The sequence below is a fragment of the Pristiophorus japonicus genome, chromosome 2 (assembly GCF_044704955.1).
Source record: "Pristiophorus japonicus isolate sPriJap1 chromosome 2, sPriJap1.hap1, whole genome shotgun sequence".
Lineage (NCBI taxonomy): Eukaryota > Metazoa > Chordata > Chondrichthyes > Pristiophoridae > Pristiophorus > Pristiophorus japonicus.
In genome coordinates, this window is record NC_091978.1 from 195,991,646 (window position 1) to 196,012,182 (window position 20,537).

The following is a 20,537-nucleotide window of genomic DNA, read 5'->3' on the forward strand; positions in this document are numbered from 1 at the left end:
TCCAGCCCCATCAGTTTTAATGGAGCTAAAAATAAAATTACCTTATTGGACAGGGTTTTTATGTATAAAATGAGTGATAACATTTTACTTTTCTATTTTTTTTGTACATTCTTACGCTGGCAAAAGCAGGTTGTGTAATGAGAGAGGATTAATTAGCAATCTCATTGTGCGAGGCCCCTTGGGGAAGAGTGACCATAATATGGTGGAATTCTGCATTAGGATGGAGAATGAAACAGTTAATTCAGAGACCATGGTCCAGAACTTAAAGAAGGGTAACTTTGAAGGTATGAGGCGTGAATTGGCTAGGATAGATTGGCGAATGATACTGAAGGGGTTGACTGTGGATGAACTACAACAATTGTACATACCTGTCTGGCGTAAAAATAAAAAAGGGAAGGTGGCTCAACCGTGGCTATCAAGGGAAATCAGGGATAGTATTAAAGCCAAGGAAGTGGCATACAAATTGGCCAGAAACAGCAGCGAACCCGGGGACTGGGAGAAATTTAGAACTCAGCAGAGGAGGACAAAGGGTTTGATTAGGGCAGGGAAAATAGAGTACGAGAAGAAGCTTGCAGGGAACATTAAGGCGGATTGCAAAAGTTTCTAGAGGTATGTAAAGAGAAAAAGGTTAGTAAAGACAAACGTAGGTCCCCTGCAGTCAGAATCAGGGGAAGTCATAACGGAGAACAAAGAAATGGCAGACCAATTGAACAAGTACTTTGGTTCGGTATTCACTGAGGAGGACACAAACAACCTTCCGGATATAAAAGGGGTCAGAGGGTCTAGTAAGGAGGAGGAACTGAGGGAAATCTTGATTAGTCGGGAAATTGTGTTGGGGAAATTGATGGGATTGAAGGCCGATAAATCCCCAGGGCCTGATGGACTGCATCCCAGAGTACTTAAGGAGGTGGCCTTGGAAATAGCGGATGCATTGACAGTCATTTTCCAACATTCCATTGACTCTGGATCAGTTCCTATCGAGTGGAGGGTAGCCAATTTAACCCCACTTTTTAAAAAAGGAGGGAGAGAGAAAACAGGGAATTATAGACTGGTCAGCCTGACCTCAGTAGTGGGTAAAATGATGGAATCAATTATTAAGGATGTCATAGCAACGCATTTGGAAAGAGGTGACATGATAGGTCCAAGTCAGCATGGATTTGTGAAAGGGAAATCATGCTTGACAAATCTTCTGGAATTTTTTGAGGATGTTTCCAGTAAAGTGGACAAAGGAGAACTAGTTGATGTGGTACATTTGGACTTTCGACAAGGTCCCACACAAGAGATTAATGTGCAAAGTTAAAGCACATGGGATTGGGGGTAGTGTGCTGACGTGGATTGAGAACTGGTTGTCAGACAGGAAGCAAAGAGTAGGAGTAAATGGGTACTTTTCAGAATGGCAGGCAGTGACTAGTGGGGTACCGCAAGGTTCTGTGCTGAGGCCCCAGCTGTTTACATTGTACATTAATGATTTAGACGAGGGGATTAAATGTAGTATCTCCAAATTTGCTGATGACACTAAGTTGGGTGGCAGTGTGAGCTGCGAGGAGGATGCTATGAGGCTGCAGAGTGACTTGGATAGGTTAGGTGAGTGGGCAAATGCATGGCAGATGAAGTATAATGTGGATAAATGTGAGGTTATCCACTTTGGTGGTAAAAACATAGAGACAGACTATTATCTGAATGGTGACAGATTAGGAAAAGGAGAGGTGCAACGAGACCTGGGTGTCATGGCACATCAGTCATTGAAGGTTGGCATGCAGGTACAGCAGGCGGTTAAGAAAGCAAATGGCATGTTGGCCTTCATAGCGAGGGGATTTGAGTACAGGGGCAGGGAGGTGTTGCTACAGTTGTACAGGGCCTTGGTGAGGCCACACCTGGAGTATTGTGTACAGTTTTGGTCTCCTAACTTGAGGAAGGACATTCTTGCTATTGAGGGAGTGCAGCAAAGATTCACCAGACTGATTCCCGGGATGGTGGGACTGACCTATCAAGAAAGACTGGATCAACTGGGCTTGTATTCACTGGAGTTCAGAAGAATGAGAGGGGACCTCATAGAAACGTTTAAAATTCTGACGGGTTTAGACAGGTTAGATGCAGGAAGAATGTTCCCAATGTTGGGGAAGTCCAGAACCAGGGGTCATAGTCTGAGGATAAGGGGTAAGCCATTTAGGACCGAGATGAGGAGAAACTTCTTCACCCAGAGAGTGGTGAACCTGTGGAATTCTCTACCACAGAAAGTAGTTGAGGCCAATTCACTAAATATATTCAAAAGGGAGTTAGATGAAGTCCTTACTACTCGGGGGATCAAGGGGTATGGCGAGAAAGCAGGAAGGGGGTAACTGAAGCTTCATGTTCAGCCATGAACTCATTGAATGGCTGAACTAGAAGGGCTGAATGGCCTACTCTTGCACCTATTTTCTATGTTTCTATGTTTCTATGTAATCTACAAAAATTCCCTGGATTCTGGGGAGGTCCCAGCGGATTGTTAAACCGCAAATATAACGCCTCTATTTAAGAAAGGAGGGAGACAGAAAACAGTTAGCCCAACATCTGTCATTGAGAAAATGCAAGAGTCCATTATTAAGGAAGGGATTTTTCCAGACAAGGGGGGGTCACGTTAAATTGGATGGTACACGTACTGAACAAGAGGATGTTGGGGCTGGCTGGCTTGGGGCTGGGAGTGCGGCAGACAGATCATGGCTTGGGGGGGGGGGGGGGGGGGGCGCGGGGCAAAAGAGAGGGATGGTGGATCACGGGGTCAGGCCAGCGATTGCGGGAGTCGGCAGCGAAGAAGGACTTCAATTTGTTCATGTCGAAGTTCTGCGCATGTGGCCGGGAATGGTTCCGTATAAGGGAGGCTCAACCTGTAGCAGCAGGATATTTAGAAAAGCATAATGCAGTCAAGCAGAGTCAGCATGGTTTTATGAAAGGGAAATCATGTCAACAAATTTCCTGGAGTTCTTTGAGGATGTAACGAGCAGGGTGGTTAAGGGGGAAACCAGTGGATGTCGTGTATTTGGATTTCCAGAAGGCATTTGATAAGGTGCCACATAAAAGGTTACTGCACAAGATAAGAGCTCACGGGGGTTGCGGGTAATATATTAGCATGGATAGAAGATTGGCTAATGAATAGAGAATTGGGATAAATGGGCCATTTTCAGGTTGGCAAACTATGACTAGTGGGGTGCCACAAGGATCAGTGCTGGGGTCTTAACTATTTACAATCTATATTATTGATTTGGATGAAGGGACCAAGTGTGATGTAGCCAAATTTGCTGATGATACAAAGATATGTGGGAAAGCAAGTTGTGAGGAGGACTCAAATAATCTGCAAAGGGATATAGATAGGTTAAGTGAATAGGCAAAAAATTGGCAGATGGAGGATAACGTGAGAAAATCTGAGATTATCCACTTCGGTAGGAAACATAAAAAAGCAAAATTATTTCAATGGGGAGAGATTACAAAATGCTGCGGTACAGAGGGATCTGGGGGTCCTTGTACATGAAACACAAAAAGTTAGCATGCAGGTACAGCAAGTAATTAAGAAGGCAATTGGAATGTCAGCCTTTATTGCAAATAGTGTGGAGTAAAAAAGCAGCGAAGTCCTGCTACAACTGTACAGGGTATTGGTGAGACCACACCTGGAGTACTGCGTACAGTATTGGTCTCCTTATTTAAGGAGGGATATACTTGCATTGGAAGCAGTTCAGAGAAGGTTCATTAGGTTGATTCCTGAGATGAAGGGGTTGTCATATAAAGAAAGGTTGAGCAGGTTGGGCCTATACTCATTGGAGTTCAGAAGACTGAGAGGTGATCTTACTTAAATGTATAAGATTCTGAGGGGGCTTGACAGGGTAGATGCAGAGAGGATGTTTCCTCTTGTAGGAGAATCTAGAACTAGAGGTCATAGTCTCAGAATAAGGGGTCACCCATTTAAAACGGAAATTTGGAAGAATTTCTTCTCTTAGAGGGTCGTGAATCTTTGGAATTCTCTACCCCAGAGAGCTGTGGAGGCTGGGTCATTGAACATATTTAAGGTGGAGATAGACAGATTTCTGAAGGATAAGGGAGTTGAGGGTAATGGGGAGCAGGCAGGGAAGTGGAGTTGAGGCCAAGATCAGATCAGCCATGATCTTATTGAATGGCGGAGCAGGCTCGAGGGGCAAGATGGACTACTCCTGCTCCTATCTTATTTTCTTACCCCTGCTTTTAGCAGACATAAGAATTTCAAGGGCATTCGCTGGGAAAAAGTTGGGCAAATAGCCCAGCTCTTTGCCCGCGGTTGCCCTTTTCTTCTGGATTCATACGATCGGTGAAGAGGATTCTTGACATATCGCAAGTTCCGGGTTTCAGCACATGCGCAGTGCATGGCTAAACCCGGAACTTGCGGGACCCCTATGGATGCTTGCACACCTTATACTCACCCATTGGGGCTGCAAATTCAGCCCCAATAGCATCAAAAGTGGAAATGAGGGTGTGGTTGAGCAAACCAACAGCTGGAGAGGTAGCACAGCAAATGGAAGGCCAAAGGCTAAGCAGTTGGGTGTTTGAAAGTGCCTTTATCAGCAACTTGGGGAGACTTTTTCCAAAGCGATGATGCAGAACGAAGCAGGGCTGGATGGTAGGAAGGAGGATATGAGGGATACAGAAAAGCAATCAAAGATGGCCGGGTCAGGAGTAGAAAAGTCACGAGAGACAACGAGGCCATGAATATAGGTGGGAGAGTTTATATGGGGGGGGGGGGGCGGGTCAGGTTTAGGAAGGACAGGAGTGCGGTGAATTCGAAAGAGAGGGGGCAAAGAGAGTGGAGATGGAGATTGAAATCACCAAAAATGAGCAGTAGCTCAGTGCAAGAGGGTGAAGGAGAAAAGGAGGGAGAATATCTTAGAGAATCTCAGAGTGGAGCTGGAGTGAGGGTGTAAGGCAACAGAATTTTTAAAGCGGAGGCAAAGGGAGTGGAATACGGTGAGATGCTCAAAGAGGTGACGGTGCCAGAAAAGTCTGGGGAAACATCAAAGTGTGAATTGGTGAAAAGGGATTTGTCACTACTATGGAGGTTTGTACTGGGCAGATGGTAGAAAGTATAGGCAGGCAGGGAGACTACAATAAGAGGCAACTGTCACCACCTATGAGCCAGTTTCAATACAATTATCCACAACAACAACAACAACAACAACTTGTATTTATATAGCACCACTAACATAGTAAAATGTCCCAAGTCACTTGAGGAGTATTATAAGACAAAAATTTGACACCAAGCCACGCAAGGAGCAATTAGGGGAGGTGACCAAAAGCTTGGTGAAAGAAAGATAGAAAGATAGAAAATAGGTGCAGGAATAGGCCATTCGGCCCTTTGAGCCGGCACCACCATTCAATAAGATCATGGCTGATCATTCACCTCAGTACCCCTTTCCTGTTTTCTCTCCATACCCCTTGATCCCTTTAGCGGTAAGGGCCATATCTAACTGCCTCTTGAATATATCCAATGAACTGGCATCAACAACTCTCTGCGGCAGGGAATTCCACAGGTTAACAACTCTGAGTGAAGAAGTTTCTCCTCATCTCAGCCCTAAATGGCCTACCCCTTATCCTAAGACTGTGTCCCCTGGTTCTGAACTTCCCAAACATCGGGAACATTCTTCCCCCATCTAAACTGTCCAGTCCCATCAGAATTTTATATGTTTCTATGAGATCCCCTCTCATCCTTCTAAACTCCAGTGAATACAGATCCAGTCGATCCAGTTCTCCTCATATGTCAGTCCTGCCATCCCAGGAATCAGTCTAGTGAACCTTCGCTGCACTCCCTCAATAACAAGAACGTCCTTCCTCAGATTAGGAGACCAAAACTGAACACAATATTCCAGGTGAGGCCTCATTAAGGCCCTGTACAACTGCAGTAAGATCTCCCTGCTCCTATACTCAAATCCCCTAGCTTTGAAGGCCAACACACCATTTGCCTTCTTCACTGCCTGCTGTACCTGCATGCCAATTTTCAATGACTGATATACCATGACACCCAGGTCTCGTTGCACCTCCCCTTTTCCTAATCTGCCGCCATTCAGATAATATTCTGCCTTCGTGTTTTTGCCCCCAAAAAGTTATCCACATTATACTGCATCTGCCATGCATTTGCCCACTCACCATGTCGCCTCTTGGCATACTCCTCACTGCTCACACCGCCACCCAGTTTAGTGTCATCTGCAAACTTGGAGATATTACAGTCTATTCCTTCATCTAAATAATTAATGTATACTGTAAATTGCTGGTGTCCCAGCACTGAGCCCTGCGGCATCCCACTAGTCACTGCCTGCCATTCTGAAAAGGACCAGTTTATCCCAACTCTCTACTTCCTGTCTGCCAACCAGTTTTCTATCCACATCAGTATATTACCCCCAATACCATGTGCTTTAATTTTGCACACCAATCTCTTGTGTGGGACCGTGTCAAAAGCCTTTTGAAAGTCCAAATACACCACATCCACTGGTTCTCCCTTGTCCACTCTACTAGTTACATCCTCAAAAAATTCCAGAAGATTTGTCAAGCATGATTTCCCTTTCATAAATCCATGCTGACTTGGACCGATCCCCGTCACTGCTTTCCAAATGCGTTGCTATTTCATCTTTAATAATTGATTCCAACATTTTCCCCACTACTGATGTCAGGCTAACCGGTCTACTTACTCATTTTCTCTCTCCCTCCTTTAGCTATCCTCCAGTCCATAGGAACCGATCCAGAGTCGATAGACTGTTAGAAAATGATCACCAAGGCATCCACTATTTCTAGGGCCACTTCCTTAAGTACTCTGGGATGCAGACTATCAGGTCCCGGGAATTTATCGGCTTTCAATCCCATCAATTTCCTTAACACAATTTCCCGCCTAATAAAAGATATCCTTCAGTTCCTCCTTCTCACTAGACTCTCGGTCCCCAAGTACTTCCGGAACGTTATTTGTGTCTTCCATAGGTGAAGACAGAATCAAAGTATTTGTTCAACTGCTCAGCCATTTCTTTGTTCCCCATTATAAATTCACCTGAATCTGGCTGTAAGGGACCTACGTTTGTCTTCACTCATCTTTTTCTCTTCACATATCTATAGAAGCTTTTGCAGTCAGTTTTTATGTTCCCAGCAAGCTTCTTCTCATACTCTATTTTCCCCCTCCTAATTAAACCCTTTGTCCTTCTCTGCTGAATTCTAAATTTCTCCCAGTCCTCAGGTTTGCTGCTTTTTCTGACCAATTTATATGCCTCTTCCTTGGATTTAATTTCCCTTGTTAGTCACGGTTGAGCCACCTTCCCCGTTTTATTTTTACTCCAGACAGGCCTGTACAATTGTTGAAATTCATCCATGTGATCTTTAAATGTTTGCCATTGCCTATCCACCGTCAACCCTTAAAGTATCATTTGCCAGTCTATTCTAGCCAATTCACGTCTCATACCATCGAAGTTACCTTTCCTTGAGTTCAGGACCCTAGTCTCTGAATTAACTGTGTCACTCTCCATCTTAATAAAGAATTCTACTATATTATGGTTACGCTTCCCCAAGGGGCCTTGCACAAGATTGCTAATTAGTCCCTGCTCATTACGCATTACCCAATCTAGGATGGCCAGCCCTCTAGTGGTTCCTCGACATATCACTAATACACTCCAGGAAATCCTCCTCCACTGTATTGCTACCAGTTTGGTTAGCCCAATCTATATGTAGATTAAAGTTGCCCATGATAACTGCTGTACCTTTATTGCACACATCCTTAATTTCTTGTTTGTTGCTGTCCCCAACCTCACTACAACTGTTTGGTGGTCTGTACACAACTCCCACTAGCGTTTTCTGCCCTTTGGTATTCCGCAGCTCCACCCATACCGATTCCACATCATCCAAGCTAGGTTTTAAGGACTGTCTTAAACAAGGAAGGAGAGGCGGAGAGGTTGAGGGAGGTGAATTCCAGAGCTTAGAGTCTAGGCAACAGAAGCCTCGATCGCTGATTATAATCAGGGATGCTCAAGAGTTCGAATTAGAGGAGTGCGACAGGGGGGGGGGGGGGCGGGGAGGAGGCAGCGGTTGTGGGGCTGGAGGAGATTTCAAGGATCGGGAGGGCCAAGGCCATGGAGCGATTTGAAAATAAGGATGAGAATTTTGACGATTGCTTAACCGGGAGCCATGTAGGTCAGCAAGCACAGAGGTGATGGATGAACAGGACTTGGTGCGAGTTAGGACACAGGCAGCCAAATTGTGGATGACCTCACGTTTACGTAGGACAGAATGTGGGAGGCCAGCCAGGAGTCGTTTGCAATAGTCAAGTCTAGAGATAACAAAGGAATGGATGAGGGTTTCAACAACGGATGAGCTCAAGAAGGGGCGGAGACGGGCGATATTACGGAGATGAAAATAGACGATGTTAGTTATGCCGCAGATATGTGGTCAGAAGCTCATTTCAGGGTCAAATACTAAGGTTGCAAACAGTGTGGCTCAGCCTCAGACAGATGTTAAGGAGAGGTATAGAGCAAGTGGCTAGGGAACAGAGTTTGTGGCGGGGTCTGAAGACAATGGCTTCGGCCTTTCGAATATTTAACTGGAGAAAATGTTATACAATTTAGAGACTGTTTTGGGGGGGGGGGCAGGGGGACGCGAGGGGGGGTGGTGGTGAGGTAGCTGGGCGTCATCAGCTTAATTGTGGAAACTGACGCTGGGTTTTCGGATGATGTCGCCAAGGGGCAGCTGTAGATTAGAACTAGGAGGCGGTCAAGGATAGATCGTTGGGGGACACCAAAGGTAACGGTGCAGGAGCGGAAGAGAAACTATTGCCGGTAATTCTCTGGCTACGATTATATAGATAAGAATGGAACCAGGCGAGTCCATCCCACCCGGCAGGATGACAGTGGAAAGACGTTCGAGAAGGATGGAGTGGTCAAAACCGTGTCAAGGCTTCAAACAAGTCAAGAAAGAAGAGAGATAGTTTGTCTTTGTCACAGTCACAAAAGATGTCATTTGTGACTTTGATGAGAGCCATTTAAGTACTGTGGCAGGGGCGCAAACCTGATTGGAGGGATTCAAACATGGAGTTGCGGAAAAGATGGGCACGGATTTGAGAGACGACAACACGTTCAAGGACTTGAGAGGAAAGGGATGTTGGAGATGGAGCGGTAGTTTGCAAGGACGGAGGGGGTCAAGGGTTGGTTTGTTGAAGAGAGGGGTGATGACGGCAGATTTGAGGGAGAGGAGGACAGTACCTGAGGAGAGAGAACCGTTAACAATGTGAGCTAACATGGGAGCCAAAAAAGGAAGTTGGGTGTTCAGCAGTTTGATGGGAATAGCGTCCAAGGAGCAGGAAGTGGGTCTCATGGACAAGATGAGCACGGAGAGGTTATGAGGGGAGATCGGAGATAAACTGGAGAAAGACGAGAGTCCAGGCCCGGTAACGATACAACAACAGGTTCCTCATTGAGCCCTATGAAGAATGCTGAGAGGCACAGAGTGTATTGAAGGGAGATTCAAGCCTGGGATGGTGGCAGGAGAGTAGCATGATGATGATGGGTTAGAGTAGGGATTAGGCAGCCAAGTACCAGAGAAGGGAGAAATGAGAGATGGAGGACAGAAGTAGATGGCCCAAGAGAGACCGACAGAAAAACAATGGAAGGGCTCCAATCAAGCAGCCAAAATGTTCACATGAATGGACAAAAAGGAAATAGTCAAAGTGACTTTTGCAGCTATAGAAAGAGCTATGTCTATTCCTAAAGATATCTGCAGATCAGCCTGGAGCACATGATGCAGCTCACGAACAATCTGTGAAGCAGAGGAAGCAAAGACAGGTCACCTCTCATACGCCCAGGTTCGAGTGCTGGGGTCTGCAAGTGCGAATCCAAGGTTGTCAGGTGTGAACGCAACATCATTTTTAAAGAGCCAATTGTGTGTGAAAACTTTAATTCTCATTGGAAAAATAGGAGCTGCAATACAAGATGCAACGCGGCTCAAGGACAAAGAATTTCTTACAGGATGAAGTGGAGGCATTAGTTACTGTAATTGAGGCCAGGTGGACGAACTGGACACCAGCAGAGGTCACATAAAAGTTTCACCAAAAGAAATGAAGGAACGCTGGAACCAACTTGCAGAGGATTACTGTGCAAAGGTGACCACCCCGAGGTCTGGAGGCCAGTGCAAAAAGTGGAGGACCTTGGTCAAGTAGTTAGTGTAATATTTTCATTTATTCAATGGAATTGCAATTGTAAATGTGACCAGCTGTATATGTTCCACCCAGCAGAAAGACACCCTCTCTAAAAAGTTATGTTTTCATCTTTGAGTGACACACAACAAGCGGGAAAGAACTCGAACAGGAGGAGGCCCGACAAATCTGCGCCCACTGACACCTTGGAAAAGAGGGTCGCTGCTTTGAATGGGTCCTGCCTGGAGAAAAGCAACCACCACTGCACAAGCTATGCCCAAACTCGAGGGAGGCGAGCAAGTCCTGCAAACTCAAGAGTCTGGCTTTGCTAAATGTTAGCCATGCTTCGGTTCATGGGATGTCTCCGTCAGCTACGCTTCAGTTGATGCAATATGCTTTCTTTCATCGTTGTCCTTCAAATCAGCCTGCTGCCTGCACTGTGTGAGCCTACTCATGCTACCCACCCTGCTGCTAACCATTTGTCTATTCTGTTATATTTTGCAGAACTCGAGGCCAACCCTGACGATGCAGAAGATTCAGACGCGGACGAGCCTGAAGAGGACAACATCTTCCAATCCCACCTTCCAGACCAAGCGCGTGGGGGTGAGGGGGAGGAAGAGGGGATGGATGAACACCCCACTGTTATACTCACTTTGGAGGTGGTGCAGATGCTGCCCATTGAGGTGCCAACCTCTTTCCCGAGTGGTATGAGTGTTGCTGGGACATTCCATGATTTCGACAGTCCAAGGCTGGGGATTCCAGTGGGGTAAAGCGTGGCACACCCAGGTCCCCACCGTCTGAGGCGGTGAGTCCCAGTGGGATGTAGCGAGTCACACCCAGGGTGAGAAGGGGAAGGAGAGCTCAACAGCGCTCTCCTGAGGTGCAGGATCTAACAGATGTGGTTCCGATGATGGCACGATCACTCCTGGACACCATCAGTAGGGTGGGTGATGAGGTATCGGGACTGTCGGGAGAAGTAACAACACTCTCACGAGAAATGGGAACACTGTCTGGGAACGAGGGAGGGAAGGTCTCAGGTAGATGACACACAGTCAGGGCATATGAGGGAGGGAATGTTGCAGGTAGTTGAAACACTGTTGCTCAACATAAGGGAGGGCATGTCACAGGTAGCCGAGACACTGGTGGCGACAATGACGGAGGGAATGTTGGAGGTGGTTGAAACACTGTCAGGGCACATGAGGGAGGGAATTTTTGGAGTTAGCTGCTGCAAAGAGGAAACACGCCCAGACCCCATGCCCATTGATAGAATCAACTGCCACTCCCACTCCAATCACCATACCAGCCTCTGAAGAGGCCCAAGAAGGGCCTTCCACATTACCAGCTGCCGCCCCCGCACCCCCCCCCACCCAAATCAAGAAGTGCGCATTACCAGAGATGTTCGAAAGAATAAGCTTGGTACCAACCCAAGAAACACTGCGGGCAGGGGTGGAATCAACAAGACCAAGCGCAGCGGGCAGTCTTAGAATAAGGTGGAGGAGCGATGGGTGCAGCCTTTCTTTGCTGCTGCTGTTATTGTTGTTGTTACTATTATTGTTGTTACTGTTGTAACTGTTCTCAAATTAAAAGTTTTTTGTAAGTTATGTAAATTTACAAGTTTAAAAGTTTGTAAGTGATGTTAAAGTTTGTAAATGAGCTTAATTGAAAACTTTAAAGTTTGATACAAGAATGGCCCAGAAATCCCGGCCTCCCCGGCTCCGTACGGAGTGCGTACGGACTCAGGAAGGCATCGCAAAAGACTGTTTTCAGAGCACAATGCGCAAGCGCTGAAATTTTCCCATCGGTCAAGTTTCTGGCTTGACAGATCCTCCGCATCTCAGGAGCGAGGACATTCTCACGGGCAAGATTGCGGTATTTACCCATTACTTGCCCAGAAAATGTCCTGAAAACTCTTGCGCCTGATACAGACATAAGTTTTAAAACACACAAAAACATAATAACATTTTTAAAACACATTTTATTGTTAAAAACCCTCCTCACTACAGCAAGTTTATTTTAAACCATAATTTAAAAAACTTTTTTAAAAATTGGGAAAATATATATTTTTTTATACAAGACATAAATAACTAATTTAAATTAATGTTAAATATGTGGTGTTTTTTTTCTATTTTATTTTAGTGTTTTGAGTGTTTGGGGGGAGGGGGGGGTTTCTCAATCATAATAATGGGAACTCCAACTTACGGAGTTCCCATTATTATGAATGAGAAAATACTTTACCTGGATTGGCTGCCCAGAGCCATGTGAATGCAGCTCCAGCTCTGCGGACATCATGTGGACACACGCTCCGACGCGCAGAGAGAGGAGGCCTCAGGACTGGGATCGCTCGTGGGCGCAGCAGGTTCTGGTAAGTGCGCATCTTTTTTCCCTTTTTTAGCTGATCGCTCGTGGGAAGTAGCCAACAGGGATTTCTGGGCCAATGTTTTATTAAAGTTAAGTACAAACACATGTTTGTTAAACTTTTGAATAAAATGTATTTTAAATTATAACTGAATAATTTCCATTAACACAACTTTTTCAACTAACAAAGAATCATTTCCATTATTGGTTCCATTAAAACACAACACAACATTATGGAACATGTCCAAACAGTAAACATGTCCATTTGGAATAGTTGCCGCTGAGCCTTCAGGCAGCAAAGCATTCACGGATGAGCTGCTGGCGCAAGGTTCATGCAATCGTTAAAGGGGCACGACGGCCCGGCCTCCTCCGCCGTCGTCGTGCTCCGGGTTCAGGCAGTTGCATGGCTGCCTTGTCCTCCTCCTCGTCATCTGCATCTTTGTCCTCATCATCAGCCATTCTCACCTCAGGTGGGTCTTCAACCACCAGCTGCTGTTGCCTCGTGATGGCTAAGTTATGCAGCTGTTTCAAGATGCCAATGGTCCTCTCTATTATGCTGCGCGTCGCAATGTGCAACATGTATTCCCGGTCAGCTTCCGCCCGGGTTACGCATAGGGGCATCATGAGCCAGGTGGCGAGACCATCCCCTTTGTCTCCCAGTAGCTAACTCTACCCTCTGGCTGCTGCTGAAACATGGCAGATATAGCGCTCGCGTAGGATGAACGCATCAGGGTATTTTGCATCAACTGACAATTTGTGACGCATGTCGTCACACACGAGTTACACATTAATGGAGTGGAAGCCTTTTCTGTTCCTGTACATCTCTGAATCCTCAAAGTGCTCACAAGGCAATGTGGGTACAATCAATGCAGCCTGTACCTTTGGGAAGCAAGCAATCCTGGAGAAGCCCACAGCCCTTTCACACATTGCCTGGGCAGTGATGGGGAACTTTATGTAGTCATTCCTCCGGGCATATAGTGCAGCAGTCACCTACCGAATGCAGATATGTGTTACATGTTGAGAAATGGCGCACACATCCCCAGTTGTGGCCTGGAACGATCCAGATGCATAGAATGAAAGTGCAGCTGTAACCTTTACTTCAACTGACAAAGCAGTCCTCCTGACGCTTCTAGGTTGCAGGTCTGCTTTTACTAACTCACAGATCTCACTTACAACTTCTTTGCGGAAACACAGTCTTCGGACACAGTCTGCATCACTCAGGTGCAGGTATGAACGCCTGTCTCGATATACCCGATGTAAGTAAAGGCCTCCTACCCATCATCCCATATGACGTCGAATCAATTGTCTCCTCCGCAGCACCGTCACACAGAAGGCTTGCACGAGGTCTGGCATTGTCAGTATTGCCCCCATGATTAAATTGTACCGTTGCAAGAAGCTCAAAATGCCAGGCAGGACAAGCTGCTTTGTTGTCTCTCTCTCTCTCTCTCTCACACACACAAAGGTCGTCACCCGAGTATGGACCACACCCAGGTCTGAGCATGAGCAATGGGCTTGATTAGATCGGAACCCGCACCCCCCCGGCTTCATTTGTTGCTGCTTGCTGCATAGTATAAGGGTTCTCATCCCTTCAGTTCGGCTTCCACACCCACCCACCACACCGGCTTCTTTTCAAGTGGAGCCCCGAGCCAGTGTCTGGGCATGGGACCAATTCTGCCGGCCAACCCTCGAGCCCAGTTTGGAGACGTTCGGTGGTAGCGTGGCACTTTTTTTTTTAATCCAAACTTAAAGAATTGCATGTAACTTCCATTTTCTGTGTTTTCAGTTCGAAAAATTTAAGCTTGATGATACATATTTATGTGTTCTTGAATCCCTCCAAAACTTTGCCTAAAAATAATGGCGTCTTTCTGCACAGATTTTTTGATGTGCGCTGGTTTTTAAGTGCCCAGAAGGTTTTTTGACAGTGGTCACATACGTCGTCCTGGGAGAAATGCAAGTTGACCAAATTTGCATAATTGTGAAAAACTGGCGCAGACATCAGGTTACATCTGACGCAAAAAAAAAACCTAAAAAAAAAATCATAACTAGGGGGGGATTCTGACTCAGTTATAATCCCACAGATGGTAGCTGGCGCACAATCTTTGAGGAAACTTGGATTTTTTAAATTTAGGCCAAAAAAACAGCACAAATCACTGGAAAACATTGAGCCCATTGAAAATATATAAAATATATATATGAAAAATGAAGGGAGTCAAATCAAATTTGGTGCTTTAAAATCTCAAATAATTAAAGTTACAGTATGGAGGTCATTGAGAATACAGTGAGTAACTGTTATGTTATTAACCAACTTTACCTTTCCAGGTCTCCAACCAGTTTTACCCCTTATTAACCAACTTATTGAGTAGTTGCTTTGCAGGATGCAATCTTAAAAATACTGCTGCACTTGCATTCTCAAAGGCAACCTTTGTATTTATTTTTAAATTCTCAGCAAGATAGGCAAACATCATTTTGCGGATGCAAGGGACTCAGACTCAAAACGTGACTTTGTAGTCTTGCAGCTAAGAACAATAGTGAAACACCAAAAATACATGTTAAAGTGATGAAGCAATCTAGTGTCTCAGCAGGATACAGTTTCCCAGTATGCAGAATCATCGTGCATTGCATTTAGGCCCACACAAGTGCCCAGTATTATATGGGAGGGAGGTGACGAGCAGGAATATTGATAACTGAAGTCATTCTGTACCATTCTTGTGATCTCCAAGCCATTGGTCACACAGCACAGACCGATGAGCTGGCAATGCAGATTGGGAAGGCACCAGATTTGATTTACAATTAACGATGAATCTGTGGATTTCAGCATGGGTAACAGCTGGGGTGTTACAATTGGATTCAGAGTGAGTTCAGAACTTTGGGACTAGAGAAAATGAAAAGGTCAGGGTTCCCAGTTCTGATTGCTATTCATCGATCCTGCTGGGAGTTGCCCATGCATGACAATCTGGTGAGAACAGCATTGGAATCAGCTGCGATGCCCTCCATAGTTAAAAAGCCTAACAACAATAACTTTCTTTGGCCATTTGGATATCAGAGCGCTGCTGACATCTGTGGAGCCAAACCCTTGCAAGAGTCAGTGCCTTCAGAAAAGGTGAGGGGAGAATTGAAGGGGAAAAAAGTGTTTCGGTCAATGTTTTTTTCAAACTAAGGGAGTGAAATTCCATTGATTGGAAATTTAATGAAAATGTCGGTATAAATATAAAATGGAATCCACAGCTGATTTAATCTGGTAAATTATATAATCATATTGAAAAAGGTCTCAAAGTTTAAATTTCTGCTGCTGGCATGCAGAGGGCACAGTGTTGTCCGACCTCCTTCCTTTACCAATCTCCATTCAAAGAGTTAGGGATTTGTTGGCATTAATGAGTTTAGAGCAAAGGTAATGGTTGCCTGAGTATAGTACAGCCCACCCGAGTCTTTTTCTGACTGTATGGAGACTTATAACAATACAGGCAACTCTCGATTATCCGCACACGGATGCAACGGGAAACCATTGTAACAGCATTTGAAATTCCATGTGCGCGCTGCTGCAGCCGCTGTCTCTCGCAGCCACCGCTGACGTCGGAGTCCTTTCGGCTCGGGAAGGCATCGGGCCGGTGTGTTCGGAGTCCTTTCGGCTCGGGAAGGCAGCGCGCTCCGGAACCCCGGAGCTAGACAATCTCCTCCTCGAGGCCACCTGCATGCATACTGGTAATGTCTATACTGAACTGCCTTGTTACTGTTTGTAGCTGATTATAAAGTTAAAACTTCAATGAATAAATACTGTGCAATGTCAACTCGCTCTAATGGAGAAATAGTTTACCCGGCATAGCCCAATCCCCAAGGGACCCGGATAGTTGAGAGTTGCCTGTATTACTATACACCAACAAACTGATATTTATTTCTACCTCCAGACACAGCTGCAATCAATGAACACCAGGTGCTTTAGTGACCTATTTTATCTGAAGTGGACCTATTCCCACAAGAAACGTTTGAGAGCAGTTCCAAATGCTGGGTCTAGAAGTTTGAAAAGAGGACAACCCATATGTCTTTTTTGGCAACTTGTAAGGATTTTGCACTAATTAATGTTGAAATTATGTTAATAGATTCGAATGTACCATTCATAACTGTTGATATTTGCATTCAATAGGTCAGTGAACCCAGCTAAAAAAATATTAAACTTCAGAAAAATATTTATTGGGCCAAAAGTGTTCTCTTGAGACATCATAAACATAATGCAACTAATGGTGACAGCAGGAGAAAAAGAACTGACGATAAAAGCACTCCCAGGTGATACAAGGAAGAACAGGTCAAAGTTTTTCTGTGTAAAAAGTCTTACAAGCATCTCTGCTTTCTTTTACCAAACAGTATGGTCAGTAATTTACCTGTAGCATGCGGAGTATAAACAAATGAAAATATTCCTCATGAGCAGGTTTTAGGTCACATTGATCTGGAGAATATGCAGTTTTACAGGGACATGAGCATTATAGCATAAAACCCACTTTCTGTATGTCTTTCACCCTTTCTGTCTCTCTCTTCACACATTTCATGATCATATCGTACCTCTGGGTTTGTCTCGGACTCTCCCTTTTTGCAAGTCTTTCCTTGTTTCTATCTTTTCTCTCGTGTATGCCTGTCAGTTTCTGTCGATGTAACACTCTCTCTTTCTTTTATATGTCCGATACTGTGTGTGGCTGTTGCACATTTTCTATTCCTTTCTCTCTCCAAGACTCACTCTCACTTTTTCTCTACACTTGATACTCTCCCCTTTTCGTGCTCTGACCACTTGGGGAGCAATTTTAACTCCCTCCGCCCAGCAGAAACAGGGCAGTAGCTAAGTTAAAATAACAGGAGCCTTGTTAATCTATTGGGGTCCTGTGACATCCCGTTCCTCCCTCACCTCGCTTCCATTCTCATCGCCATCCCTCTGCTCCATCCTCCATCCCATCCTCCCTGCCCCCACTGGTCCCTCTCCCTAACTCCCCCATCTGGTCCCATTAGCCCTACCCCAACTCCGCTTGACCGGAACACTGCACTTGGTCTTGACGCCCATGTGTAATGCAATAGGAGATCAACTATATAATAGTGATATATAACTATATAATATAGTTGATCTCCTATTTTATTATTATTACTGTTCAGAGGGGGATAGATCTGGAGTAGATCTGCATGGGTCGAGACTGGGAAGCCATAAGGAGTACGGAGCTAGAAACTGAGAGGAAGTGAGATAGAGGCTGTGGACAACAGGAAGTGAGATCTCTATTAAAAATAGATAAATAGTTCATGACTTTTATAGTTTTCCTTCAGGTACATATTAACTTAAAAAGCAAACTTAGATTGCTCACCAATGTAGGTCAGTCAATGCATTCACACACCAAGTTAAAACAACCTCCATTGCAGTTATTATTCAGAATGTCCCAAAAGACACCCAGACAAGATCTTTGTTGCAAAGCTAAATATTGCCTGGTCAATTTTCCTGCAAGGTAGCCTGACTTTATTTGTTTCTGAAACCGCCAGAATTTTTAATTTTTATTTTATTTTTTTTTCAAAAGGCCGGATGAGTGAACACTTTCACATCATTTATTTATTTCATCAGGAAATAAATAGATTTTGCTACGCTTGTGATTTATAAATATGGCATCCTCCTAGTTGTCACATGGTGCAAAGTGAAGTATGCTCAGAGCCCAAGAAATTCTAGCAGGAAAGCCCAGTTAAATACTACTAATAGAACTTGAGCACTGTGCTCGAGAAATGAGCCGGGCTATGTGGAGAAAAGTTATGAGAATTTCCAAGATAAAACAAGTAGGTTTATGGCTAAATTTAGTGATATCTTTTGAAAATTCTGTGTCTGTTATTATGTTACAAAATTATTTTTTATACATCTAGAGTCAATGGTTTCAAAAGCAACATGATCACTGAAAGAAGTTTGACCAAAATTGTTTCATTAATTTGATTGGTTGTTTTTGAACAATAAATATGAAAAAAGGCTCGTTGACTTTGGAGAGCATCAGTGCCAAGCTCGAACCTGTCTTTACTGAACACGTACCCTTGGATTCATTCCGCAGTGAGCTGCAGCAGGATTTTTCCCCTTCCTTGCCTGGGGACACTGAGGCCAATTATAAAGTTACCATGTCCCTGGCTGAAATCAGCTAACTTTCTGGTATGCATGACACAGCACCACACCAAGCATTGCAATTATCCACAAGGTCATCAAGAAACAAGTCTTTTCTAAGGACTATGAATTTCCAAGTTAGCCAAATCAGCCTTGATGGTTTAACAGCCTAAGCTAAATTTTGCATGTTTAATCAAAAGGAAATGAAATGTTTACAAATGGAATATGAAACATACAAGTTACACAAACTCAGCAATGATGGCTTTAAAAGTATTCCATATTTAAAATGTTAGTTTACCTCATGACTCTCCTCTACATCAACATCCCCATCATCGTCATCGTCCATCTGTTTGTGTATCATTCGAATAGCCTCAAGGCAGTATCGATCATCCTCATTCAGGCACGCTGGGTTCAATGTCGTGCAGTTATCTATAATTAAAGGGTTAGAGGTTAGAACATGACCTTAAAGTAAGAGATACAGGTTGTAAGATTATTTCGATGCTAATCGATTTCCCATGGTGCTGCACATTAGGAGTCAAGATCAAATGTAGTCTTCAGGTGAAGCGTGGTTAGAAGGTAGAAGACCAGGACTCACACCTGTAATTCAGTTCCTATTTTAAAGTCATTCATTCTGTCCATGTATTTCCATTATACATTTTTATATCCACATTTATAATAGAAACAGCCTATGTAAACTTGCTGCACTGTAATTACATCCTTCTATTACAACACTTCTACTGGATGGGGGTTTGTGTTTCGAGCATGACAAGATTATACAAGTCCCATGTAATTTTTGGGGGCCGCATGGCCCATTCAAAATACCGCGTGTGCGGTTTTTCCCATTGAAAAGCCAGCTGGTCAGGACTCCTGGAATGTTGCACGGCCAGGTAGCTTAGAGAGAACATTGGTGGTCACCACTATAAATATAACCACAAGAACTCACAAATGTAAAAGTTTTCAAGTATGCATTTATTTCAACGGAGATTAAAATCGGGTGTTTTTTTTTTAAATAATGGCCAACCGATCCACAACACCAGTTTTACAACTGGGTGGCAAGTTGAAAATCTACCTCCAAGATCTTTATATAGATAAAGAAAGGGACCCTGAAATTCCACAAGGGTTCTACCAGTCTCCCACTGTTACTCTGGAGAAACCGCAAAGAATTTCAGAGCCAATGTTCTTTGCATTCAGTTTTAACTAATGATTATCCAGTAACTGAAAGACTTGCAAATTCCAGAAATCTTACAATTTTTTAGTCTATTTGTTCCACATTCCATTGCAGCACTCTCACTGAATTACTGAAAATACTATTAAGTTTCATCTGTCTTTTAAACAACTCTCTGCTTCTTCAGTCAAGAATACTTATTGTATCTTTCGCATCACATGAACCATTGCTATTCCTTCCGGTTAATTAAATCCCCACAATGCACAACACTCCACTGACTAATACCCAAAGAAAACACATTAAAACACTGAAATTGTTTACCTGTGACAATTCAAGGATGTGTTTTAGTACTAATAAAATTGAATCATTCAATTATTTGAATTAACCAATATAAATAACAGCAAAGTGGGAATATTGTGCTGAAAAGGATATGAATAATTGAAAAAGAGGGCTAGACTGTATGCGAGTTCAAATGCTTCATTCCACAGACAATTAAAGTGAAGATCACTGCCACAAAGCACTGCCCCCCCCCACCCCCCTTTCCCCCGCCGGTCATCAAAATCCACGGCGCAGCCTTGGACAACTTGGACCATTTTCCATATCTTGGGAGCCTACTTCAAATCTGGCACCAAGCTTATGGTCTACAGGGCAGTAGTGATACCCATCCTCCTAATGGCTCAGAAACATGGACCACATACAGCAGACACCTCAAAGTACGAGAGAAATAACACCCAACACTGCCTCCGCAAGATCCTGCAAATCCA

General features: G+C 44.3%; 1 protein-coding gene across 5 annotated transcripts in view; it reads right to left on the bottom strand.

The window, feature by feature from the left end:
- stim2b (stromal interaction molecule 2b) overlaps nucleotides 1–20,537 on the bottom strand; it is a 272,216-nt gene that overhangs the window by 192,273 nt on the left and 59,406 nt on the right. For all 5 annotated transcript variants that reach the window (XM_070870611.1, XM_070870621.1, XM_070870631.1 and 2 more), the window contains exon 3: nucleotides 18,907–19,037. In XM_070870611.1, coding sequence (XP_070726712.1) covers nucleotides 18,907–19,037 — 131 coding nt within the window. The remainder of the gene's footprint in view (nucleotides 1–18,906; nucleotides 19,038–20,537) is intronic.